General features: G+C 49.4%; 1 protein-coding gene across 1 annotated transcript in view; it reads right to left on the bottom strand.

Annotated features, from left to right (window-relative positions):
- Positions 1–26,428, bottom strand: part of LOC307240650 (IQ motif and SEC7 domain-containing protein 1-like) — a gene marked incomplete at both ends in the record, with an annotated part of 30,450 nt that overhangs the window by 1,290 nt on the left and 2,732 nt on the right. Inside the window, 16 exons of the mRNA XM_080014489.1 lie at positions 1,327–1,376; positions 2,434–2,619; positions 3,299–3,460; positions 7,800–7,899; positions 9,286–9,411; positions 10,092–10,231; positions 10,461–10,627; positions 10,905–11,027; positions 11,254–11,412; positions 11,536–12,300; positions 12,888–13,465; positions 14,115–14,195; positions 18,737–18,910; positions 19,652–19,828; positions 19,989–20,100; positions 23,712–23,834. Coding sequence (XP_079870615.1) covers positions 1,327–1,376; positions 2,434–2,619; positions 3,299–3,460; positions 7,800–7,899; positions 9,286–9,411; positions 10,092–10,231; positions 10,461–10,627; positions 10,905–11,027; positions 11,254–11,412; positions 11,536–12,300; positions 12,888–13,465; positions 14,115–14,195; positions 18,737–18,910; positions 19,652–19,828; positions 19,989–20,100; positions 23,712–23,834 — 3,223 coding nt within the window. The remainder of the gene's footprint in view (positions 1–1,326; positions 1,377–2,433; positions 2,620–3,298; positions 3,461–7,799; positions 7,900–9,285; positions 9,412–10,091; positions 10,232–10,460; positions 10,628–10,904; positions 11,028–11,253; positions 11,413–11,535; positions 12,301–12,887; positions 13,466–14,114; positions 14,196–18,736; positions 18,911–19,651; positions 19,829–19,988; positions 20,101–23,711; positions 23,835–26,428) is intronic.

Below are 26,428 nucleotides of genomic sequence, written 5' to 3'. Positions count from 1 at the left end.
GGGATGAGAGAGAGAGAGAGACAGAGAGAGAGAGAGAGAAAGGGATGGAAAATTTGTAACAGGAAGAGAAAGGGTGTGGAGAGAGAGAGGGAGGAAAACGTGAAGTGAAAGATGAGGTTCAAGGTTATTGGGTGGGTGGAAGGGGAGGGGGAGTGAGAGAAAGGGTGTGAAAAGAAAAGAGAAAGAGAGTCAGTCCAACGACAACGGGACAGACGGAAGGCGCCACAGCGCAACGGCAGCCCGTGTGTTAGCGTCCCCGGGTGCCCGCCAAGCAAACTGTTATTCTGTGTTCACACCGGCGGTTGGGAGTCCCAACCGTGCTGCAGCGGGAGGAGGCACATGAAGCAACATCCGAGTCTCTGCGGCTGGTGTCTGGGTGGAGGATCCCAGAGCACATCCCCCGTTTCCATCTCAGGTTGGTGATTTTACCAAACTACCAAAGTAAACATCCCAGCCCCAACACCTGCAGAGCGCCAACAACTTCTGGTCATTTAGGTGCAGTGTGGAACGACAGCAGATGTTTGCTTGTGGCTCCTCCCCTCCTCCAAGTCCCCATATTTTGGCGATTGTTTTGCACAGAAGAATTGTAACTTGTCAACGTCATTCTTGACCTGGAAAAACATCCGTAACACCCAAAACGACTGACGTGCAGAGTAAAAACTGACATGACTGGCCTGTCTTGAACTGGGGTTAAAGCACCTTCATTGAGCGGTTTGACTGCGTCATGTCACAGACACGCGGACATTTCTACTCCAAGCGAACGTCACTAAACGACTCTGTTCTGTCTCAGGACAAGCTCCAAACTTCGATGCAGCTCTTCCTAAGGCTTCCTGCTTGGCTCATCACAGGTTATTTCAAGACTAGTATGAGCAGTTTAACAGTTGCAAACGACACACGTCAATCCAATTTACTGTTGTTAATGATAAACTGGACATTTAAATGAAATGTGAAATGTGGCACTGAATGGGACGTTGGGGATTTTCATCATGACGTCCTCGTTCATCTCTTCCAGTTTTCCGTTGTAGTTTTTATTTAGCACCACCAGACGGCGCCACTAGCTAGTAGTACTACTACTACTACTACTAGTAGTAGTAGTACGAGGGATGTGGAACCAGGAGGAGGAGCGTTTTCCCGCGGCAACGGTCATTATTGACAGATGAGCACTCGTTCATAAATAACTGAGCGCTGATGACGCTATGCATTGACCAATCAGAATCCAGTATTCCACAGGGCTTTTTGGGGCATGCTGTGGCTGTTGTGTTGTGTTATTGTAGGTGTTTTCAGAGGTGACGGCGGAACATGCTTCCACAACTCCCCCAAACCCACCTCGATGGTACTGTCCAGTGAACCCACGCTGTTCCTACGACCTCGCTTTCCTGCAGAGGGAGGCAGGCGTCAAAGGTCACAGCAGTGAACAGAGAACGACAAATGGAAAACTTCATTTTCAAACTGCTCAGGTTTTGAATGGATTCGGGAAATCGTTCCTGTAAATACTTTTGTTCGCATTCATATCGAAATACAAGTAGTTAGTAAGTAAAAGTAACCATGTTATCAACTCTTGATTACTGTGTAATTACATAGTAATACTATATTATAATGCGTTAATAATGCATTATTACTGTGTTATGACGTCAGTATATTAATGTCTTTCTTGTGTGTGTAGTATGTAGTACAGAGTGTGTACCTGTGTCTGTGTGTAGTGTGTAGTACAGTGTATACCTGTGTGTGTGTGTGTGTGTGTAGTACAGAGGGTGTACCTGTGTTTGTGTTTGTGTGTAAAACAGAGTGTGTACCTGTGTCTGTGTGTAGTGTGTAATACAGTGTGTACCTGTGTCTGTGTGTGTAGTGTGTGTGGCGTGTAGTTCAGAGTGTGTACCTGTGTTTGTGTTTGTGTGTAGTGTGTAGTACAGAGTGTGTACCTGTGTCTGTGTGTGTAGTGTGTGTGGCGTGTAGTTCAGAGTGTGTACCTGTGTTTGTGTTTGTCTGTAGTGTGTAGTACAGAGTGGTATCTGTTTGTGTGTGTGTGTGTGTCTGTGTGTGTGTGTAGTACAGAGTGTGTACCTGTGTGTGTGTGCGTGTGTGTGTGCGTGTGTGTGTGTGTAGTACAGAGTGTGTACCTTTGTGTGTGTGTGTGTGTGTGTGTGTGTGTGTGTGTGTGTGTGTGTAGTACAGAGTGTGTACCTGTGTGTGTGTGTGTGTGTGTGTGTGTGTGTGTGTGTGTGTGTGTGTGTGTGTGTGTGTAGTACAGAGTGTGTACCTGTGTGTGTGTGTGTGTGTGTGTGTGTGTGTGTGTGTGTGTGTGTGTGTGTGTGTGTGTAGTACAGAGTGTGTACCTGTGTGTGTGTGTGTGTGTGTGTGTGTGTGTGTGTGTAGTACAGAGTGTGTACCTGTGTGTGTGTGTGTGTGTGTGTGTGTGTAGTACAGAGTGTGTACCTGTGTCGGACAGGTCTCTGAGGGAGGAGCTCAGCGCTGTGCGCTTCAGTCCGTCCACGGCAGCGTATGTGTCGTCCAGACTCGGTCTTCCCACAATGCCGTTCACCGCCTCCCCCTTCACTGCAACACCGCCCCCTGCCGGCAGGACAGGGGGACGCATCACCCCCTTCTGCTTCTCTAACTCGGCTGGAGAGAGGGAGGGAGGGAAATAGAGCAACCAACCAACGAACGGTATGTGGTGGTTGTCATGGTGGTTGTCAGGGTGGTTGTTATGGCGGTTGCTATGGTGGTTGTTATGGTGGTTGCTGTGGTGGTTGTTATGATTGTTGTCAGGGCGGTTGTTATGGTGGTTGCTATGGTGGTTGCTGTGGTGGTTATTATGATTGTTGTCAGGGTGGTTGTTATGGTGGTTGCTATGGTGGTTGTCAGGGTGGTTGTCATGGTGGTTGTCAGGATGGTTGTTATGGCGGTTGCTATGGTGGTTGTTATGATGGTTGTCAGGGTGGTTGTCATGGTGATTGTTATGGTGGTTGCTGTGGTGGTTGTTATGATTGTTGTCAGGGTGGTTGTTATGGTGGTTGTTAAAGTGGTTGTTCTGGTGGTTGTCATGGAGGTCATTATGGTGGTTGGCATGGAGGTTGCTATGGTGGTTGTTATGGCGGTTGCTATGGTGGTTGTTATGGTAGTTGTCAGGGTGGTTATTATGGTGGTTGTTATGGTGGTTGTCATGGAAATTATAATGGTTATTGTCAGAGAGGTTGCTACGGTGGTTTTTATGGTGGTTTCTATGGTGATTGTTATGGTAGTTGTCAAGGTGGTTTTTATGGTGGTTGTCATAATGGTTGCCATGGCGACAAGGACTCACACTCCACACGGTACTTCTCCATCTCCTGGACCTCGGCGATGCTCTCCCTCAGGTCCGAGGTGAAACGGGTCCGGTCCTGCTGGCTGGGAGCCGTGAAGATGATCAGAACCTTCCGCTCCCCTCCGGGGTTAGATGAGGTCAGGCGGATCCCGTGGGGGTAGTCTGGGTGGGTCAGAACCAGGACCAGACCGGTCAGAACCATAACCAGGCAGGTTAGAACCATAAAAAGGCGGGTCAGAACCAGAACGAGGGAGGTCAGAAGCATGAGTTCATTGTTGTATAATAATAATAATAATAATAATAATAATAATAATAATAGATATTTATATTTCAGCACTGTAATGATCTTGAGTGATTAATAACTGATTCAACTTTTAGTGTCAAACTGGAGAAACTGTTTTTTTACACCAATAATCACGATTATTGGTGTACAATCGATAATCCACGATTAGTGTTTAAAACCAAATGTTAGATAATTAGTAGATTATGAAAGGAAATCGTGAGGATTTATATGACACACACACACACACAGCCACATACGTCCACCCTTTCTCTCACCCACTGCTGGTGTCTGTTCATGTGAGTGTGTGTGTGTGTGTGTGTGTGTGTGTGTGTGTGTGTGTGTGTGTGTGTGTGTGTGTGTGTGTGTGTGTGTGTGTGTGTGTGTGTGTGTGTGTGTGTGTGTGTGTGTGTGTGTGTGAGTCATGTGAGACAATCTGCCGTCAGCTCGTTCTGCCAAAACCGTTTTGACTCCCAACAGCAGCTGCTGACAATAACATGTCTAATAGTTCAGTTGTTAATTAATTTACTTATTAATTATTATTATTTTACATTATATCATATATCATAGCATATCAGTTATATATTATATTATATTGTTTCATTATTTAACATTGTATAATGCAATATTCTATGTTATAATTTCTATTATGTATTATATTATACAGTATACAGTATATGATTATATATTATATTAATATTACATAATATAATATATTATTTTACATTAAATATTACATGATATTATATATCATTTAATATAATATCATATAATACAATATTATAGTATTTTACATGACACATTATATTATATAATATTTCAGCAAAGCATTTACTTTATTTTGTATGTTTCACTACAGCAGCAGAACTCAGCGTTACTGTGGCAACGCTCTGAGACGCAAATTCAACAAAGAATGGATTGTGGTCATTAATAGCAACATGAATTGCTCATCAGTTGCGTCCCCAATCTGTACCGTCTCAGCGTCCCATTCACTAATGACATGACAGAGCAAACACGCCCATAAAGTTTTGCCGCTGGGTGCAATTTGCTCTTGTTTTGCTCTTGTCTGATCTCAATGATCCCTGTGGAAAAGTAAATGTGACCCACCGCAGAAAAACCCGCATTGTCACGCATTTCTAAAATGGCCAGGAGCAGCCAAATAAGTATAAAAAACCTTTCAAAAAGGAAAATGAGATTTTTCCAGATTCAGGTTCCTTTGTGTTTTTTCGTAACGTATTTTGAAAACCGAGTTTGATTTATAAATGGTAGATAAATGTTTAACCGTGGATGACATGGGGAAACAGCGCAAACGGCGATCGATGGTTTGCTTTAAAGTGATTGTCCAGGTGAAGATCATTCCTCCATTTTCCATGTGATGTCAAGTCACAATGTGAAAGTGTTTTAATAGAGTTCACCCTTAAAATATTACTTCTTTAACACATATGGAGACGTTATTGTTGAGGGGGCGTATACCAACGTATACCACCGAAGAAGTAATGCTGACGTCACTTCCGTAGACAATACGAGGATCCGGTTTCACTTTTCTGTGAAAACTTTAATCTCCGTGTTGTTATGGATGAAGAGAAGCGGGTGGAGGAAGATCTAAATCATATCTCAGACCTTAATCTGACCAGTGCGATAGATCCAAGTCAGTGTAAGCAGCACGTACTGGACTTCATCATGCGCGATGATAGTCAGTTCTCTGACAGCGACGCAGAGAACTACAGCGACACTGAATCTGATAGCGGCGTTATCCCGGACTTGGAGAACATTTCAAACAGCGGATTTCAACCTGAATGTGAGAATGAAACAGAATATTTTCAAGAACCATGAGAGGAGACCGACGACACGCCCATTGTTGTTACAACGGAGGAAGTTGAGAATGTGATGAAGTTGGTGATGCAGATTATGAACAAGTAGTAATGCACAAGATTCTCAAGTTTACCCCAAATGTAGCCAGGGGCCAAAATAAAATGAAAAGAGGCCCGAAACAGGCTCTCAGGGTGTAGCTGGGGTAGGGCTGGGTTAGCCCACATAATAACTCCAACAACTTTGAAGATATTTGGCATACGCACATTTATATATAAAATGACACACCGAGGCTGATATACAGATATTCATACTATTGATAGACTCCACATTTTGTTGGGATGTCCACACTTTTAAACTCCTAAATAATTATACTTTTATAAAACATGTATATTCTCTCTGGTAAATAAAAGCCTTTTTAAAAACAAAAGATGTTGTGTGTCGATGACACTGTTCAACATATCCTCAAAACACAAGAACAATGCAGAGATTACCCCATTCAGCAGGGTGTCAAGACCCCATTCAGCAGGGTGTCAAGTGGCCATGTGACAAGTAGCCATGCGGCTCCGTTGGTCCTCCAACCATTTGCATTCTGGGAGCTGGCTGAATGAAGCCAAGTGTGGGGGAAAACTTTGAGGGTGATTATCTCAGAAACACAGTTTTCCCGCACCCTCGTCATTACAAGTCATAGCTTTAAAAATATTTGCTTGATTTGCACAAGTGACATCTTGTTTTGAAGCTCTGATTCTTCACTTTCAAATGATGCGAAAAAAGTCAAAAGCCACCAAATGTACCGAGAGTCTGTGGTGGGTCACAAATAACCCTGTGTTTGATGTACTTTTTAGGTATACATGCGGTGATGACACAACATTTAAATAGTATGAGTAAATATATAATAAAACGTACTCTTCCCACACAGTTTATTTATTACATGAATAAAATGTTTATTTATTTACATTTTTACTGAAGAAATTCTAGTTCTCACTGTATATTAATATTAAAATGTAGAAATGATGACAGTTCAATTCATTTATTTGAAAGCACCCGATGGCGCGGCCTGCGGCACTGTCCATGGTGCTATGAGGTTCGATGCCACCTGCAGTTCATTGCCAGGTTTGACCACTTCATCACTAATCGCTGTAACTTGTATTTGTTTTTTTGACATCGTTTGAGTTGAATATGAATCATAGAAGCGTTTTTGTCAACGTTGCAGCGTGTTTTAAAAACCACCATGGACTGCTGCTCGCTACGCTCCCTACGGACGCCGTGACATCATAGTCATCAGAATAATTAGGTCAATGTCAATAATGGTGTTTTTCTCCTGTTTTTGCCCTTTTTTGTATTTTCTTTATTTTTTTTCCCTTTTTTCATTTTTTTTAACTTTGCCTTTTTTTTGTCCTTTTCTTGGATTTTTTCGCCCTTTCCTTGGTCTCCTGCAGTTACCACCAGGTCTCTGCAGATGTAATAATTTCACTCTCACTGGGCGTGGCTTTTAGCGCCGGTGTTTGTGAGTTGGACGTTTTTTGCCACGAGGCTCATTTGCATAGAAAGGAGGCTATTTTGCACCAAATGTATGAACAATATCTAATTTAAATATGTGCCAATAGCACTAGAGCACCGGGACGCTGTTTGCGTGGCAGTGCAGTTAGCGTTGCATTTCAACGTTTGCGTGAATCAGACGATCAGACTGTTATTTTCGCCGGTTTAGCGTCTGCAAAAGCTGCACAATCGCTCTGTGAATCCGCCCCTGAGTGTCATAGGTGGGTTGACATGTCGTCCTAGTGACCGACCGCAGAGACACCAGGAGCCAAGACACACAGAGGACAGCAGCTCACACACACACACACACACACACACACACACACACACACACACACACACACACACACACACCTGCTGAGTGTGGGGTATAAATAGAGCGGTGGAGAGATTGCAAATGAGAGTTTAAAAAAAGAGGAGGCGAGACAGATGGATGGAGCAGATGGAGAGAGAGAGAGTGCGCGCACACACACACACACACATACACACACACACACACACTCACACCAATGTTATTGTTATCTGATGGTGACGTCTCATTGTGTTCTTTTCGTTCTGAAGTTCACATGAAGCCCAGAAATCCTAAAATACCAGGATGTTCTCCCTGCTCCGACATGTGGAGGCAGAACAGAGCGACCCAGAGTAGCAGCACAACAAAGGAGGGAACCAGGAAAGAACTGTTTCCAGGGAGAGTGTGAGAAAGAGAGAGGGATGGAGGGATGGAGGGATGGAGGGACGGAGGGATGGAAGGATGGAGGGACGGAGGGATGGAGGGATGGAGGGATGGAAGGATGGAGGGATGGAGGGATGGAGGGATGGAGGGACAGAGGGATGGAAGGATGGAGGGATGGAGGGATGGAGGGAGGCTCTTACAGGAGTTCTGGAAGGTGTGAACCTGCATCTCCACCAGCGTGAAGGACTGTCTGAAGCTGTAGGTCACTGAGGTCTTCTTCTTCTGGAAGATCTTAGTCACCTGGAGGAGGAGAGGAGGGGAGAGGGGAGGATAGGAGGAGGTCAGAGGTCACACAGGCCCAAGGCATTCTGGGCAATACCAGTGCTCAGCGGCTGCACACGCACACACGTGTCCATCCTTCCACAGGGCGTGGCCTCCAGGAGGCGTTATGGCGTCGTCCGGTCCTGGTTGAACCCTTCAAAACCAACCTGAGTCACTTTGACCCGTGTTGTGATCAATGTTTCCAACATTAGAAATAAAACATCGTTTCCAGGGAACTCGCACCAAGGTGGCTCTCCGGGTGTGTCTCCAGGTGCGTCTCCATACGCGTCTCAAGTGCGTCTCCATGCGCGTCTCAAGTGCGTCCCCAGGCGCGTCTCTGGGCGCGTCTCTGGGCGCGTCTCCAGGTGCGTCTCCGGGCGGGTCTCCAGGTGCGTCTGCAGACGGGTCTCCAGGTGCGTCCCCAGGTGTGTCTCCAGGTGCGTCTCCAGGCGCATCTCCAGGCGCGTCTCCAGGCTCGTCTCCGGGCGGGTCTCCAGGTGCGTCTCCAGGTGCGTCTCCAAGCAGGTCTCGAATGCGTCTCCAGGCGCGTCTCCAGGCACGTCTCCAGGCGCGTCTCCAGGTGCGTCTCCAGGCGGGTCTCCAGGTGCGTCTCCAGGTGTGTCTCCAGGTGCGTCTCCAGGCACGTCTCCGGGTGCAGCTCCAGGTGGGTCTCCAGGTGCGTCTCCAGGTTTGTCTCCAGGTTGATCTGGGGGTTCCTCAACCCCCTGGCTGCTGTTGCTCTGCTCCTCCAGGTCCATCAGGCTTGACACCTTCCAGACTGGATGTTCTGCATCTGCAGGTCCTTCTGGAGGTTTTGAGACAGGCTACTTTGAGGGCACCTTCTCTGGCACCTTTCCAAAGTGGACCCTCAGAAGGACAAGACAAAGCTCAGACACGGGAGCAGCTCCATCTGGGACTGAATGTGACTCCAAGACCTCACCATCAATCCTGTCCCCTCTGGTGATAGTAGGTTGACACAGGGCTTTGTCTGGGAAGGTTGTTTGGTTGATTCCCTGGTGGAGGACACCGGCGGGTGCATGGGAGACCAACACGGTCCATGACGGGTGGAGGTCAAAGCCTTCCCCTACCCCAGCTTCACACACACACACACACACACACACACACACACACACACACACACACACACACACACACACACACACACACTCCCACACACTCGCACAAACACACACACACACACACACACACACACTCGCACACACACACACACTCGCACACACACACACACACACACTCACACACACACACACACACACACACACACACACACACACACACACACACACACTCGCACACACACACACTCACACACACACACACACACACACACTCACTCTCTCTCACCATCAGCAGATCGTTGAACAGGAACACTTCTCTCTGATGGACTCCGCTGCGTTGGCCTCGGTTTGGATCTGGAACCTCAAAGAGCTGACAGCAGCAGACCAGCCTGCGGTGGGGGAGAGAGAGGACCTGACACACACACACACACACACACACAAATACGACAAAACTTTATTGTCCACAGAGGAAGAAATCGGCCTCTTGCTTCATACACAACAACAGGAGAAAAAAACAAAACCATCATGTGATTTAATGCTTCAGTCTGATACTGGTTCATGGTGGATCAGGAGGTCAGGGACACATGGAGGTCAGGGACACATGGAGGTCAGGGATACATGGAGGTCGGGGACACTTAGAGGTCGGGGACCCATGGAGGTCGGGGATGCATGGAGGTCAGGGACACATGGAGGTCAGAAATCCATGGAGGTCAATGACACATGGAGGTCAGGCACACATGGAGGGCAGGGATGCATGGAGGTCAGGGATGCATGGAGGTCAGGGACGCATGGAGGTCAGGGACGCATGGAGGGCAGGGATGCATGGAGGTCAGGGACATATGGAGGTCAGGACACATGGAGATCAGAATCACATGGAGGTCAAGGACACACGGAGGTCAGGGACGCATGGAGGTCAGAAATGCATGGAGGTTAGGGACACATGGAGGTCAGGGACACGTGGAGGTTAGGGACACATGGAGGTCAGGGATGCATGGAGGTCAGGGAGACATGGAGGTCAGGGACATATGGACGCACGCACACATGCACACACACACAGAAACACACACACACCCACACACACACAGTCCTTACAGGCTTCTTGCCAACCACCATCCTCTCCACCGCCTGGACCTGGGACACATGGTCGTCGTTGGTCCTCAGCTCCCATTTCTGGATCCTTCCATAGATTCCAACCAGGAGATCTCTTGGGATGTCCTGTCCGTTATCCACACCTGGCGGGACACACACACACACACACACACACCCGTGCACGCACACACACACACACACACACACACACACACACACACACACACACACACACACACACACACACACACACACACACACACACACACACACACACACACACACACACATCAGATTTGGAATCAGTCAATATCTCAATCTTTATCAATATGTCGAGGTAAATGTATGATATACCACAGGGCTTTGTTTTACCTCTGAGGTTCTTGATGAAGTCCTCCAGCTTCATCTTCCTCTCAGGCTTCACGTTGGGGCTGTACATGTCGGTGTTGAGAAGGATGATGGCGAAGGCCAGGATGAAGATGGTGTCTGGGTTCTGGAACTGTCTGATCAGCACTGGATTGCACACGCAGTAGCGCTGGCTGCCAGGGATACAGAGGGTGTAAAAGTGCTATTTGTAGAGCTATTTCTGCTACAGTATGAAAATTAATGTACTTTGCTTGTCAAGATAATGGTGGCCCAGGTCCAGGTGCAAAAATTGGCAAAAAAAGCGCACTCAAGAAAATTTTAGTCAGCATCAGAGTAAAGTTGAACCAATCCAAGGATGTTCTGTGCGATCTGAAGGGATCTGAGGAGTTGCGAGATCCAAAAACCAGCTCTGGCTCTTGGGACTGTGATGGGGAGGTGACGGTGCTGTACCTGAAGGCCTCCACCAGCCTCTCCACCCGCTGGGCCTCGCCTTGGACCTTGATCTGGGCCTGGAACTTCCTCAGAGCATCATCCAGATCCATGCCTGAGAAGTCCATCTCATCAAGAACACAACTAGAGAGAGAGAGAGAGAGAGAGATAGAGAGAGAGAGAATTTGATTATGTTTACTTCAGGGCTTTGCAATAAGAATTAATTACAGGTAGAGTAGAGGGTAGGTCTAGCAAGGTAGCATTCACCATCTCATGGACCATCAACAGGAATACTCAATGGACTACTGTATCAGACACTCAGGTACCCAGGTCCTCGGATGCTCAGGTACTGGGATGCTCAGGTACTCACTCAAGAACGTCCTTGTTGAACTGCTGCCTGTTTCCTAGGAACTCTCCAATCATCTGCCGACTCAGACCTTTCCTCTCCAGGATGAATCTGGCGATTCCCACCGGAGTGTCGGACACAAAGCCTCGCTCTATCAGGTACTGAATGCCTTTCTCTGGCTTCCTGATGCAGAAATGGATGGATGGATGGATGTAGGGATGGATGGATGGAGGGATGGATGGATTAACGCAATCCTTCAATTCTCAAGATCAGGTGGATAAGTATTACGTAGTGTTCAGTACTAACTTGTTGAAGAGGTTCAGCCCGATGCGGTACTGCCTCCTCTGCACCACGTCGTTGTTGAAAGTGGGCGTGTCCCAGCTATGCCTGCTCTCCCTCTGATAGGTCAGCCGTCCGGGGGTGGAGCCTGCCCCGATTGGCTCCCGCAGGCTGTCGCGTGACGACGACCCCGAGCTGCAGTTGTTGACGGTGGTGGTGTCGTCGTTGGACGTGCTGGTGGTGGAGTTCACGCTGTCGTTGTCGCCGTCCGAACATAGGAGGCGGTGCGTGTGCACGTGGCCGTGCATGTGGGCCTCCAGCGCCGGCAGTGGGGAGAGCGGTGTGAGCGGGGGCAAGGGTGAGGGCAGCGGTGACGCCGGGGATTCTGGGTAAGAGTGATGGTACGGAAAGTGCTGCTGGTGGAACTGGCCGTGGAAGTGGTGCGCGTGCATGTGCTGCGAGTAGGGCCCAGCGGCAGCATGCGTGGTGTGCATGGTGTGCCCGGCGTGGGGCGAGGTGTACTGGTGCAGCACGGTGGGCAGGTGGGGGTGGGCGGGCAGGGGCCGGGCCGACGGCATTGTCATGGGAACAGAGGCGAGCGAGCGTGTCTGGCCCTGCGCTGTGGCGACGCGCGGCTTGTGCTTGATGGTTCCCTGCGGAGAGTCCACCTCACTGCTGCCGCCATCACCCCCTCCCACCTCCTCCCCCCGCCTCTCCCCCTCCTCACCCCCGCGCTCCCCCGCCGAGGGATCCTGCTCGTACACCAGACGTCCGATGGAGCCTCTTTCCGACCTGGAGCCAGATGTTGGACAACAGTGTACATGTAGTAATGTCTCTACATGTAGTGAATGCAGAGATACAGCGAGGAGATGTTCTAGGTTCTAGCAGACAGTCAAGGTGACAGGAGACTATAAAATGAGGTTCTTTACGCCCAACTAATGTTTTCAGATCTCACGATACGAAATGTCATTTCTCCTCATCCTAATACATTTCGAAGGCATCACAAATTAAGTGTCTTGTGTCCAGGTCGTTCTGGCTCCAGTTTTGTGAATAAACAAGGCCTGTTGCCTCGCGGCAACATGGCGGCACACCAGGTTACGGTGCACAAAGTTCCCTAAAACACTTTAACTTGGATCTAAACTCTGTAGTTTCAGCTCCAGACGCAGCAGAATTCTCGAGCTGCCAAACAAACACATTTACTGCAGTGACCATGTTTTCCTGAACAGAGGAAATGGAACATTTAGCAGGAAGTGGAAACTACTGTCTGAATTTACTGATTTCATACTCCAATGGAACGTGTCACCCCTGACAGTTGATAAACCGCATTGATCAATCAATTGATCAATCCATTGTATTGATCTGCGATTGGCTGCACTCACCTGTCACTCATGTCCACAGAGCTGTCGCTGGGTGGCTCGATGGTCAGGACGGGGAGGTGTCCTCCCCTGCCTCCCCCCACGCCCCCCCGCGCCCGGTAGCCTCCCCGGCACTCGGTGCAGGGGGTGCTGCCTCTCCGGGAGCTGCTCCCCCCTCCTCCCTCTCCTCCTCCTCCCCCCTCTGTGTCCCGGCTGTCCTCCCTCCCCCCCACGCCCCCCCCCCAGTACTCGGTGTCGGAGCTGGAGGGGGGGCGTGACGGGGGGGAGGGGGGCCCCTCCTCCATGTACAGCGTGACGTCGCTGAAGGACGTGGCCGTGCTGTCCTCGTGCACAGCCCTGCCGCCTCCGCCCGCCCCACCCCCTCCCCCGCGCACCGCACCGCGCCGCGAGGCGGCGCCGCTGGTCCAACCCCTGAAGTCCTCCTCCTCTTCTTCTTCGTCTTCGTCGTCCACGTCGTCTTCGTCATCCTCGTCTTCCTCCTCCTCCTCCTCCTCCTCCTCGCCTTCTCCCGCCTCCTGGGAGTCTCCTCGTCCTGATTGGCAGGTCAGGGAGTCGTCCATGGAGTCCGCCAGGGACTTCACCTGCAAACCCACGCAGCAAAGAGGAACGATCTCTGATTGATCAGATGTAACGAGAGGCCGGAACCGATCGGAGCAGACATAGACAAGTGGTGCGACCTGGGATTTAATGTTCTCAATCCAACCAGAAACAAAAGCAAGATGCAGGAAGGAATCAGAATAAAAGTTGTGTTATTAGTAAAAAAAGTTTTTTTGGGAGGGTATGTTGTAATAAGTACTTATATGTTAGTGCATTGTTTCGATACAATTTAAAACTAGTCAACATAATCACTCTCACAGCAATAGACTGAAACCCACGGCACTCCTCCTTCTGCTTATGACGTTGTTTGTTTTGATGATTCATAATGAAAAAAAACAATGAAACATCAAAAGAAAAGTCATTGCTTTTGTTTCCATTTGTAACCATTGCACCGGTGTGTTGGAGGGATTTTATTCCAACGTTCTGTCTTGTACAGGCTGCAAATGACTCAGGTGCTGCCAGAGGCTCCCTGTGTTTGTGTGTGTGTATGTGCGTGGGTGTATGTGTGTGTGTGTGTGTGTGTGTGTGTGTGTGTGTGTGTGTGTGTGTGGGTGTGTGTGTGTGGGTGTGTGGGTGTGTGAGTGTGTGTGTGTGTGTGTGTGTGTGTGTGTGTGTGTGTGTGTGTGTGTGCACCTGCTTGGAGAAGGAGTCATCCCTGTCTCCAGCGTCCTCACTGCTCTGCTGTCCCTGAGGCTGGCGCTCATCGAATGAGTACTGAAAACAAACAAACAAACTGTAAAAACAAAAACAAAACAACCAACAAGTGTCAGGGTGTCAGGGTGTGAAGGTGTAAGTGTGTGAAGGTGTCAGCATGTCAGGGTATCAGCTTGTCAACGTGTCAGCATGTGAAGGTGTCAGGGTGTCAAGGTGTCAGGGTGTCAGGGTGTCAGCGTGTCAGGGTGTCAGCGTGTCAGCTTGTCAAGGTGTCAGCGTGGGAAGGTGTCAGCATGTCAGGGTGTCAGGGTGTCAGCGTGTCAGTGTGTCAAGGTGTGAAAGTGTCAGCGTGTGAAGGTGTCAGCGTGTGAAGGTGTCAGCGTGTGAAGTTGTTAGCTTGTCAGGGTGTCAGCGAGTCAGGGTGTCAGGGTGTCAGCATGTCAGGGTGTCAGCGAGTCAGGGTGTCAGGGTGTCAGCATGTCAAGGTGTCAGCGTGTCAGCTTGACAAGGTGTAAATGTGTCAGTGTGTCACTGTGTCAGCTTGACAAGGTGTAAAGGTGTCAGTGTGTCAGTGTGTCAGGATGTCAGCGTGTCAGGGTGTCAAGGTGTCAGGGTATCAGCATGTCAAGGTGTAAAGGTGTCAGTGTGTCAGCGTGTCAAGGTGTCAGCTTGACAAGGTGTAAAGGTGTCAGTGTGTCAGTGTGTCAGGATGTCAGCGTGTCAGGGTGTCAAGGTGTCAGCGTGTCAAGGTGTCAGTGTGTCAGGGTATCAGCGTGTCAAGGTGTCAGCTTGACAAGGTGTAAAGGTGTCAGTGTGTCAGTGTGTCAGCATGTTAGGGTGTCAGGGTGTCAGTGTGTCAGCGTGTCAGCTTGACAAGGTGTAAAGGTGTCAGTATGTCAGGGTGTCAGCGTGTCAAGGTGTCAGCATGTCAGCGTGTCAAGGTGTCAGCATGTCAGCGTGTCAAGGTGTCAGCATGCCAGGGTGTCAGGGTGTCAGCTTGACAAGGTGTAAAGGTTTCAGTATGTCAGAGTGTCAGGGTGTCAGAGTGTCAGAGTGTCACGTGTCAAGGTGTCAGGGTGTCAGCGTGTCAGGGTGACAGGGTGTCAGCATGTCAGGGTATCAGCATGTCACGGTGTCGGCACGTCAGTGTGTCAAGGTGTCAGCTTGTCAAGGTGTCAGCTTGTCAGGGTGTCAAGGTGTCAGGGTGTAAGGTGCCAGTGTGTCAAGGTGTCAGGGTTTCATGGTGTCAGGGTGTCAGCGTGTCAGGGTGTCAGTGTGTCAGGGTGTCAGCATGTCAGTGTGTCAGCGTGTCAGGGTGTCAGCATGTCAGTGTGTCACCGTGTCAAGGTGTCAGCATGTCAGGGTGTCAGCGTGTCAGCGTGTCAGCTTGACAAGGTGTAAAGGTGTCAAGGTGTCAGCGTGTCAGCGTGTCAGTGTGTCAGTGTGTCAGGGTGTCAGCATGTCAGGGTGTCAGCATGTCATGGCGTCAGCATGTCAGCATGTCATGGTATCAGCATGTCAGGGTGTCAGCGTGTCAAGGTGTCAGCGTGTCAGCATGACAGGGTGTCAGCGTGTCAAGGTGTCAGCATGTCAAGGTATCAGCATGTCAGTGTGTCAGGGTGTCAGTGTGTCAGTGTGTCAGTGTGTCAGCATGTCAGTGTGTCAAGGTGTCAGCATGCCAGGGTGTCAGGGTGTCAGCGTGTCAAGGTGTCAGGGTGTCAGGGTGACAGGGTGTCAGCATGTCAGTGTATCAGCATGTCAGGGTGTCAGCATGTCAGTGTGTCAGGATGTCAGCTTGTCAAGGTGTCAGCTTGTCAAGGTATCAGCTTGTCAGGGTGTCAAGGTGTCAGCATGTCAAGGTGTCAAGGTGTCAGCGTGTCAAGGTGTCAGCATGTCAGGGTGTCAGCATGTCGGAGTGTCAGTGTGTCAAGGTGTCAGGGTTTCAGGGTGTCAGGGTGTCAGCGTATCAGGGTGCCAGCGTGTCAGGGTGTCAGCATGTCAGTGTGTCACCGTGTCAAGGTGTCAGCATGTCAGGGGGTCAGCGTGTCAGGGTGTCAGCATGTCAGTGTGTCACCGTGTCAAGGTGTCAGCATGTCAGGGTGTCAGCGTGTCAGCTTGACAAGGTGTAAAGTTGTCAAGGTGTCAGCATGTCAGCGTGTCAGCGTGTCAGGGTGTCAGCATGTCATGGTGTCAGCATGTCAGGGTGTCAGCATGTCAAGGTGTCAGCGTGTCATGGTGTCAGCATGTCAGGGTGTCAGCATGTCAAGGTGTCAGCGTGTCAGCATGACAGGGTGTCAGCGTGTCAAGGTGTCAGCATGTCATGGTGTCAGCATGTCAGGGTGCCAGCATGTCAAGGTGTCAGCGTGTCAGCATGACAGGGTGTCAGCGTGTCAAGGTGTCAGCATGTCAAGGTATCAGCATGTCAGTGTGTCAGGGTGTCAGTGTGTCAGTGTGTCAGCATGTCAGCGTGTCAAGGTGTCAGCATGCCAGGGTGTCAGAGTGTCAGCGTGTCAGCTTGACAAGGTGTAAAGGTTTCAGTATGCCAGGGTGTCAGGGTGTCAGGGTGTCAGCGTGTCAAGGTGTCAGGGTGTCAGGGTGACAGGGTGTCAGCATGTCAGGGTATCAGCATGTCAGGGTGTCAGCATGTCAGTGTGTCAGGATGTCAGCTTGTCAAGGTGTCAGCTTGTCAGGGTGTCAAGGTGTCAGCATGTCAAGGTGTCAAGGTGTCAGCGTGTCAAGGTCTCAGCATGTCAGGGTGTCAGCGTGTCGGGGTGTCAGCGTGTCAAGGTGTTAGGGTTTCAGGGTGTCAGGGTGTCAGGGTGTCAGCGTATCAGGGTGTCAGCGTGTCAGGGTGTCAGCATGTCAGTGTGTCACCGTGTCAAGGTGTCAGCATGTCAGGGTGTCAGCGTGTCAGCTTGACAGAGTGTAAAGGTGTCAAGGTGTCAGCGTGTCAGCGTGTCAAGGTGTCAGCATGTCATGGTGTCAGCATGTCAGGGTGTCAGCATGTCAAGGTGTCAGCGTGTCAGCATGACAGGGTGTCAGCGTGTCAAGGTGTCAGCATGTCAGGGTGTCAGCGTGTCAGCGTGTCAAGGTGTCAGTGTTTCAGGGTGTCAGGGTGTCAGCGTATCAGTGTGTCACCGTGTCAAGGTGTCAGCATGTCAGGGTGTCAGCGTGTCAGGGTGTCAGCATGTCAGTGTGTCACCGGGTCAAGGTGTCAGCATGTCAGGGTGTCAGCGTGTCAAGGTGTCAGCATGTCAGGGTGTCAGCATGTCATGGTGTCAGCATGTCAGGGTGTCCGCATGTCAAGGTGTCAGCGTATCAGCATGACAGGGTGTCAGCGTGTCAAGGTGTCAGCATGTCAAGGTGTCAGCATGTCAGGGTGTCAGGGTGTCAAGATTCAAGATTCAAGATTCAAGATTTTTTATTTGTCACATACATATACATACTTCCATACATATATGCAGTGAAATGTAATAAGCGTGTCAGCTTGACACGGTGTAAAGGTGTCAGTCTGTCAGGGTGTCAGTGTGTCAGTGTGTCAGCATGTCAGTGTGTCAGCATGTCAGCGTGTCAGCTTGACAAGGTGTAAAGGTGTCAGCGTGTGAGTGTGTGAGTGTGTGAGTGTGTCAGCGTGTGAGTGTGTCAGGGTTTCAGGGTGTCAGCGTATCAGGGTGTCAGCGTGTCAGGGTGTCAGCATGTCAGTGTGTCACCGTGTCAAGGTGTCAGCATGTCAGGGTGTCAGCGTGTCAGCGTGTCAGCTTGACAAGGTGTAAAGGTGTCAAGGTGTCAGTGTGTCAGCGTGTCAAGGTGTCAGCATGTCAGGGTGTCAGCATGTCATGGGGTCAGCATGTCAGGGTGTCAGCGTGTCAAGGTGTCAGCGTGTCAGCATGACAGGGTGTCAGCGTGTCAAGGTGTCAGCATGTCAAGGTGTCAGCATGTCAGGGTGTCAGCTTGACACGGTGTAAAGGTGTCAGTGTGTCAGGGTGTCAGTGTGTCAGGGTGTCAGCATGTCAGCGTGTCGGCTTGACAAGGTGTAAAGGTGTCAGTGTGTCAGTGTGTGAGTGGGTGTCATGGTGTCAGCATGTCAGGGTGTCAGCGTGTCAGCGTGTCAGCGTGTCAGGGTGTCAAGGTTTCAGCATGTCAGGCTGTCAGGGTGTGAAAATGTCAGGGTGTGAAGGTGTCAGCATGTCAGGGTGTCAGGTTGTCAGGGTGTCAGGTTGTCAGGGTGTCAGCATGTCAGTGTGTCGGCGTGTCAGTGTGTCAGCATGTCAGCGTGTCAGCTTGACAAGGTGTAAAGGTGTCAGTGTGTCAGTGTGTGAGTGTGTCAGGGTGTCCTGGTGTCAGCATGTCAGGGTGTCAGCGTGTCATGGTGTCAGCGTGTCAGGGTGTCAAGGTTTCAGCATGTCAGGCTGTCAGGGTGTGAAAATGTCAGGGTGTGAAGGTGTCAGGGTGTGAAGGAGTCAGCATGTCAGGGTGTCAGGTTGTCAGGGTGTCAGGTTGTCAGGGTGTCAGCATGTCAGGGTGTCAGGTTGTCAGGGTGTCAGGTTGTCAGGGTGTCAGGGTGTCAGGTTGTCAGGGTGTCAGCGTGTCAGGGTGTCTACCTGCATCCTCATGTTGGACAGGATGATGCGTTGTGTCATCCTCTTCTCGGAGGCGGAGCTTCGCAGCCTCTGGAAGTTCTTGTTCATGCGGTACTGTCGGAACGCCGTCTGGATGGTGCGCGCTGCCCGACGCGACAGGAAGTAGCCGCCATACTTTCTCTCCAGCATCTCCACCTGCACCACAGACAGGCAGCCAATCAGGGAGCAGCTTGAGACTCTGAAGCTGAAAATCACCTCAAGAATATACATTTTACCCTTTAATGTCAAAAATTACCTTGGCTTAACATTTGTTTTGTTTGCAATGCACATAATATTTAATGTATTTATATTTAGTGAAACACAACTGCCTAAAATAGGTCAGTCAAAAAGAAGCTGATTCCACGCTCCAGTTGGACGCGGTCGACTCGAAGCTTTACTTTCTGCTGGATTCAGGAAGTAAAATTTAAAATCTCTGAACTCATTCTGTTCAGTGTACTGCTGTAGTATTCAAGGTGTGTTCTAGGAGTGTCCTCGTTGTAACCGAGTAGTATTTCAGTATATCCCAGTGGTGCTCTAGTGGTGTCCTAGTAGTACTCCAGTAGTACTCTAGTTGTATTCTTGTAGTACTCTCTTAGTACTCCAGTAGCACTCTAGTAGTATCCTAGTAGTACTCTCGTAGCGCTCCAGTGGTAATCTGGTAGTATCCTAGTAGTGCCCTCGTAGTACTCCAGTAGTACTCTAGTAGTGTCCGAGTAGTACTATATACTTCATGCTGTGTGACAGGGCCTTTCTCTCCTCCTCCTCCTCCTCCTGCTTGTGTACTGTAGTATTCTAGTAGTATCCTGGTAGTACTCTAGTAGTATCCTAGTAATTCTCTAGCAGTACTCAAATTGTACTCTTGCAGTACTCTCGTAGTACTCTCGTAGCACTACGTACCTTCTTGTCCTGGAGGTCGGTGGAGAGCTCATAGCTGTCGGACAGGGCCTTGCAGCGCCTGCTCTCCTCCTCCTCCTGCTTGCGGAGCGCCAGGCTGGCAGGCTGGTGGCGGCTGCGCTGGGCCCAGGCCAGGCTGGCCGGGCTGGAGGGGGAGACGGGGGAGGCGGGGGAGGAGGCCTGGGGGAGGCGACAGGGAGGGCTTTCAGTGCGGGACGCGACAGCGCGACAGCGCGACAGCGCGACAGCGCGACAGCGCGACAGCATGCGTGTTCGCGTGTGTGTGCGTGTGTGTGCGTACCTGGGAGTGTGTGTGTGCGTGGAAGGGGTCCAGCCCGACGCAGTAGGACGCCGAGGGGATGGGACTGTTGCTATAGCGACGGAACGGAGCCTGAGGGACGAAGGACGACTCTGAGAAGCTGAGACCTTCACTCTGGGCCTCCCCCTCCACACTGAGGGGGGAGAGGGGAGAGAGGGGGGAGAGAGGGGGGAGGGGTTATATTTACTTTAGGTGTTGAATCCTCTCAAATGCTGCGTGTCATGACCGCGCGGTTTTTCCACTTCCTGTTGAAGGTTCCACTTCCTGCGTTCAGGACAACATGGCTGCTGCAGTGAGTTTGGATTCTCCAGCATCTGGAGCCCAAACCACAGCGTTTACATCCAAGCGACGTGTTTGAATAGAAACAAACGCAGACGGAGCTTCCTGAAGTGCTGCTGTGTGTTGTTGTGTTGTGTGTTGACGACAGCTTTAATACTGAAACACACAGTAGGTATTTTAGGGAAAGCTCTGTGTGCAGACATGAAATTCATTCAAGTTATAATCACCACAGAAAACGCACACACACTCATACACACACACACACACACACACACACACACACACACACGCACACACAGAGACACATACACAGTCCAGAGAACCAAAACCTTAATCCACAATCCATAACCAAATTCTGCTCCACATAGAACATGTTGTGTGTGTGTGTGTGTGTGTGTGTGTGTGTGTGTGTGTGTGTGTGTGTGTGTGTGTGTGTGTGTGTGTGTGTGTGTGTACATGCACCAAACCCTCAGGCAGATAATAACTACATATGTGTCATGTCTCTCTCTCCTTTCACATTTCTCCGTCTCCTTCACAGACTCAACACTCCAGCAGTTTCATCCTTTCATTTCTCCACACTGAGTTCTCAGACTCCCTCTCTCCTCCCTCCATCCCTCTCTCCTCCCTCCATCCCTCTCTCTTCCCTCCATCCCTCTCTCCTCCCTCCATCCCTCTCTCCTCCCTCCATCCCTCTCTCCTCCCTCCATCCCTCTCTCCCCCCTCCATCCCTCTCTCCTCCCTCCATCCCTCTCTCCTCCCTCCATCCCTCTCTCCCTCATGCAGCAGAACTGCAGTATCTGCTGCTGTTTGCTACCAAATCTATTTCCTGTTTTACTGCCTCCTCTCCTCCTCCTCTCTCCTCCTCTCCTCCTCCTCTCCTCCTCTCTGCTCTCCTCCTCCTCCTCTCTCCTCCTCCTCTCTCCTCCTCTCCTCCTCCTCTCCTCCTCCTCCTCCTCTCCTCCTCTCTCCTCTCCTCCTCCTCCTCTCTCCTCTCCTCCTCCTCCTCTCTCCTCCTCTCCTCCTCCTCTCCTCCTCCTCCTCTCCCCTCCTCCTCCCCTCTCCTCCTCTCCTCCCTCCCCTGTTTCAGAAAGTGAAAGTCCAGTTTCCAGGTGTTCTCTCCCTCCATCCATCACTTGTTCCTCTGAGTTCATTTAAGCAGCAACAGGTTCAACATTTATCAGGTTTGATTTTACTTTCTCAACCTGATTTACTGTCTAAGGCGCCATCGTCTGCATCCATCCCATCCCTCCTGAGCACTGATTGGTTCAATCAGATAGCGTAGCATGTGGAAATGGATTAGAAGAGACAGGAATGTGATTGGCTGCATCAGACACGCCCTCTAATCACGTTTAGAGCTCGGATTGGTGGAATGGGATCAGAGTGACAGCCCTGATTGGTCAGATGAGACGGGAGAGGGATGTGATCCCACAGGAAGTGGCTCAGTCAGAGAGAGAGAGAGAGAGTGTGTGTGTGTGTGTGTGTGTGTGTGTGTGTGTGTGTGTGTGTGTGTGTGTGTGTGTGTGTGTGCGCATAACAAGACTTAAGTGTCCAGAAGATGGGAAGAAAAATAATAATCCAGCCAATACACACACACACACACACACACACACAGACACACACACACACACACACACACACATAATAAAGCATTAGCAGTGTTAGCCTCTAATGAAGAGCTCAGACCTCGTTAGGATCCAGTTTGATTTAAAACACTTCACCATCCACACGCCCTACACTGCTCTTTAAAGAGCTTGTTCAAAAAGTCACTTACAAAGGAGACTTTCTGAGGAACAACCACTCAATGTATCTGCGTTCTGCGTGTGCTGTTTTCTGTCTGCTGTTTTAAATTGTGGGTGGCAGGGTCCGCCACACATAAGAAGTGAATCAGGTAAAGCAGCTTCACTAGTCGTGGTCAGTGAACTGTGGATATGGAAGAACATTCAGAAAAAAGGACCAAGAAACGACAACATGGGGGGTTACCATGGATACCACTGTGGTGCTGATGCAGGACAGGTATGGGGGGCGTTACCATGCTTACCACTGTGTCTCAGCCTGCTCCTGTTGTGAGCTCCCTGAAAGGAGTGTGCCACAGGTCGGCCACTCAACTTTGCGCACATTTGTATTGGATTGTATGGTTTAGTTTTAAGTTTCGCAGATCGGCCGCTGAGCCAGAAACCAAACAAAAAGCCAAAAAGGGTTTTCCACACGAGGATCTGCTTCCATTTCTACGTGTCACTGGAGGCAGCTGCCAATCAGCAGGAATGCCAAAAAACATTTCCTGTCTTTTTAGTATTGATATTAAGATCATTTTTGTCAGCTTCACACTGGTCCAGTCAGCAGGGACATCAGGAGGGTGGTGCATTCTGGGTTTAGGAAGTAAACACAGGTGGTGCAGCCTCCAGCTGCTCTGACAGGTGTTCACCTTGACCAGCTAGATTCTGGTTGTACCGGGTAAAGGAGGTTGAAACATCCAGGAACGAGCTCCGGAAAGCGCGCGGCACATTTTGGGTTTTGGGGATGAGACGCACCTTCCGTGCTGCGACTGAAACGGATCCCGTGTGTTGGCAGTTGGACCCGCATGGATCCATCCCACACGCCCCGCCGCGGCACCGCGCCCGGGGACCAACCCCAGCTGTCTCGCCGGTGCCTTGCTCAGGGCCACTGACAGGAGGATCAACCCCCGAACGTAATGTGTTTAAGGAAACGCACACAAACACCAAAGAGAACAAGTCAACTCCACACGGAGAGGACCTGGGACGGCCGGGACTCGAACCGCAAAAAAACCCATCTCCGGTCTCCGAGCCAGTGGAATGATGCTGGGTGGTCAGGATTTTAAAAGAAGAAGCTGGAAGATGCAGCTTCCTCCGGTCAGAACAACCCTCTCTGCACGGGTGGTGCAACACTCTGAAGCAGTCCCTCCGTCCTGCTCGTCTCTCACGGTTTATTGTTGTTGTTGTTGTTGTTTACGGTGACTTCCTGTTGTCCTCTTCAGTCCCAGAATCAAAGGGTTTGATTTAAAGGTTAAAACAGACGCTGTCTTTCTGCCTTCTCAGCCTTCCTGTCTTTCGTCTCTAATGGGGATGGGGCGTTACCACGGTTACCACTGTGGTGCTGATGCAGAACAGGCGTGTGTGTGTGTGGAGGGGGGGTGACAGCTTCACCTGTGTGTCTATGGTGATGAGGAATCGGCTAAAAATAAAATAGATTTTTTTATGGTTCTCATTATATTATATAATCATGACAAAGATCAACACACGGATCGATACACAGATCGATACACAGATCAATACACTGATCAACACACTGATCAATACACTGATCAATACACGGATCAGTACAGTGATAAATACAAAGAACAATACACAGAACAATACACGGATCAATACACGGATCAATACATCTTCTATATCTGATCATTCCTCCTTTCTTCTCCTTCATTGGGATCAATGTTAAAGGTGATTTCACCACAAGCTGATCCCAGAACCAGGAGCTCTGACCACGCCCACCAGGAAGTGCGTCATGGTCTGAGCTCTGGCTCCGCCCCCAGACGGTCCTGGGCTCTGATCCAGGACCTGCAGCTCCACTGCCCTTGAGCAAAGGTGAGACTGAGTCCACACAGCGAGCTGCTCCCTTCTACTGCTCTAACCCCCCTCCCTGTCTCTCTCTCTGTCTCTCTCTCTCTCCCTGTCTCTCTCTCTCTCTCTCCCTGTCTCTCTCTCTCCCTGTCTCTCTCTCTCTCTCCCTGTCTCTCTCTCTGTCTCTCTCTCTCTCCCTGTCTCTCTCTCTCTCTCTCCCTGTCTCTCTCTCTCTCTCTCCCTGTCTCTCTCTCTCCCTGTCTCTCTCTCTCCCTGTCTCTCTCTCTCTCTCTCCCTGTCTCTCTCTCTCCCTGTCTCTCTCTCTCTCTCTCTCTCTCCCTGTCTGTCTCTCTCTCTCTCCCTCTCTCTCCCTGTCTCTCCCTGTCTCCCTGTCTCTCTCTCCCTGTCTCTCTCTCCCTCTCTCTCTCTCTCTCCCTGTCCCTCTCTCTGTCCCTCTTTCTCTTCCTGTCTCTCTCTCTCTCCCTGTCTCTCTCTCCACTTTCTGACCATTTTACTCAGAAGAAGAAGAGGAAAGTTCCTGGTTTCCAGGTTCTTTGAATCTGGACCTGAAACCCACTACAACAAAACTATTCTATACTATATATACTATATACTGTTTACTATATACTGTATACTATACTCTATACTTTATATGATGTACTCTACACTCTATATTTTATACTCTATACTCTATATTCTATACTATAATTTAGTATAGAGTATATTACACTCTATGCTCTATACAATATTCTATACTCTACTACGCTACTTTGTACTATACAGTATACCCTAATTATACTCTATAGTACTCTGTACTATATACTGTCATTATACTATATACTCTGTACTATATACTCGGTACCATATGCTTGTATTATACTGTATACTACTCCATATCATATACTCAAATTATACTGTATACTACTCTGTACCATATACTCAAATTATACTGAATACCTCTAATGTGGGAAGCCACCATTTTAGAGGCATCACGCTTGAAGACTGACACCGTAAATCGAACAGTTGGTGCCGCCCCAATGAAAAACAGAATAAAAATGGAAAGTAGGAAGCAGGAAAATACAGAAGGAACCAGCACAAACCCACGCAGAGACCAGGAGGAACCAGCACAAACCCACGCAGAGACCAGGAGGAACCAGCACAAACCCACGCAGAGACCAGAAGGAACCAGCACAAAACCACGCTCTGCGCTGCCAAGGAACCTTTTTGGAACAACATCTGGAACCTTCTGCGGCTTCACCTGAAAACTAAACCGACACAACCATCCAAACAACCACCCCCACAGGGCTGGATAGCACCTGGAAGGTTCTGGAGAGCACCTGGAAGGTTCTAGAAGGTTCTGGAGAGCACCTGGAAGGTTCTGGAGAGCACCTGGAAGGTTCTAGAAGGTTCTGGAGAGCACCTGTAGGGTCTCAACGTTTGAATGGGAAATAAACTCGTATTTGGATCTGACGTGTGAACATGCAGAACCAGCCAATCAGAACCAGCCAGTCAGAGCCAGCCAATCAGAACCAGCCAATCAGAACAAGCCAGTCAGAACCAGCCAGTCAGAACCAGCCAATGGGAAGCATCCAGGACTCTTCCATGCCAGGTGCATGGGGGAGGAGGTGGTGAATTGGATCGGTCCGTGTCAGGATTTACTTTCTGTTCTTTATAAAAATATAAAATACAAATATAAAAAACAATTCATTGGAAACAAACTCATGGAAATGACTCGTGAGTCAAAATAAATCACCTTGACAAAAGTACAATTATACCTGTGATTCACACTTTCTCTGCCAAAATAAATACTCATGAGATCATTTCAATGATTGTGCTGAACGACTCTTCTTCATGGAACAGGAAGTCCTCCCTCCCTCCCTCCCTCCCCAACCAAACTGAACCATTCCTATCACTGAGTGACTCGTCAGGAACCGACTCTCAATCACACAGTCGAACCTTTCATCAAACAAAACAATCGAGCAAACCATGTTGTTGTCACCTCAAAATAGAAGTACCAGCCCCAAAATATTCGTCCATTACAAGATAAGAATCAACGGTTTGGATCCTGCAACAACAACAACAACAACAACAACAACAACAACAACAACAACAACAACAGCAACAACAATAATAAATGTAGCTGCAGTCAGCAATACAGGGGTCCAGGGTTGGTGTCCATTGGTTAAAGTTCAATGTTGTGGTGTGCTTTGTCTCTCAGTTGCGGTGTGTTTTGTGACTACAGAAGTTCGTTCCTTCTGCCCGGTAACAGTGTAATTCTATGATGGGATGGTGTTTGTGGCTGTGGGTGAGGTTTCCTACGTTGCAACTAACGGCGGTTATCATTCTGAAGTAGGGCTGCAAGATTACGGCTGAAATGATAATCACGATTATTTTACTCAATATTGCGATCACGATTATTCATCACGATTATTAATCCATTTTGATTACACTTTGTAAATCAACAGAAAACTGCCTTCACAATAATAAAGCTATAATAAATGAACTCAAATAACTGAATCAAAGCAGGACATTCTTCACATGAATTCAGTCTTTTTAAGGCGATATATAAATGACATCCAAACAAGAAGGTCCGTTACCTTACAGATG

Source organism: Zeus faber (genome assembly GCF_960531495.2).
Source record: "Zeus faber genome assembly, chromosome: 15".
NCBI lineage: Eukaryota > Metazoa > Chordata > Actinopteri > Zeiformes > Zeidae > Zeus > Zeus faber.
Note: the sequence above shows the minus strand (reverse complement) of the source record. Positions and strands in the feature narration are given on the sequence as shown.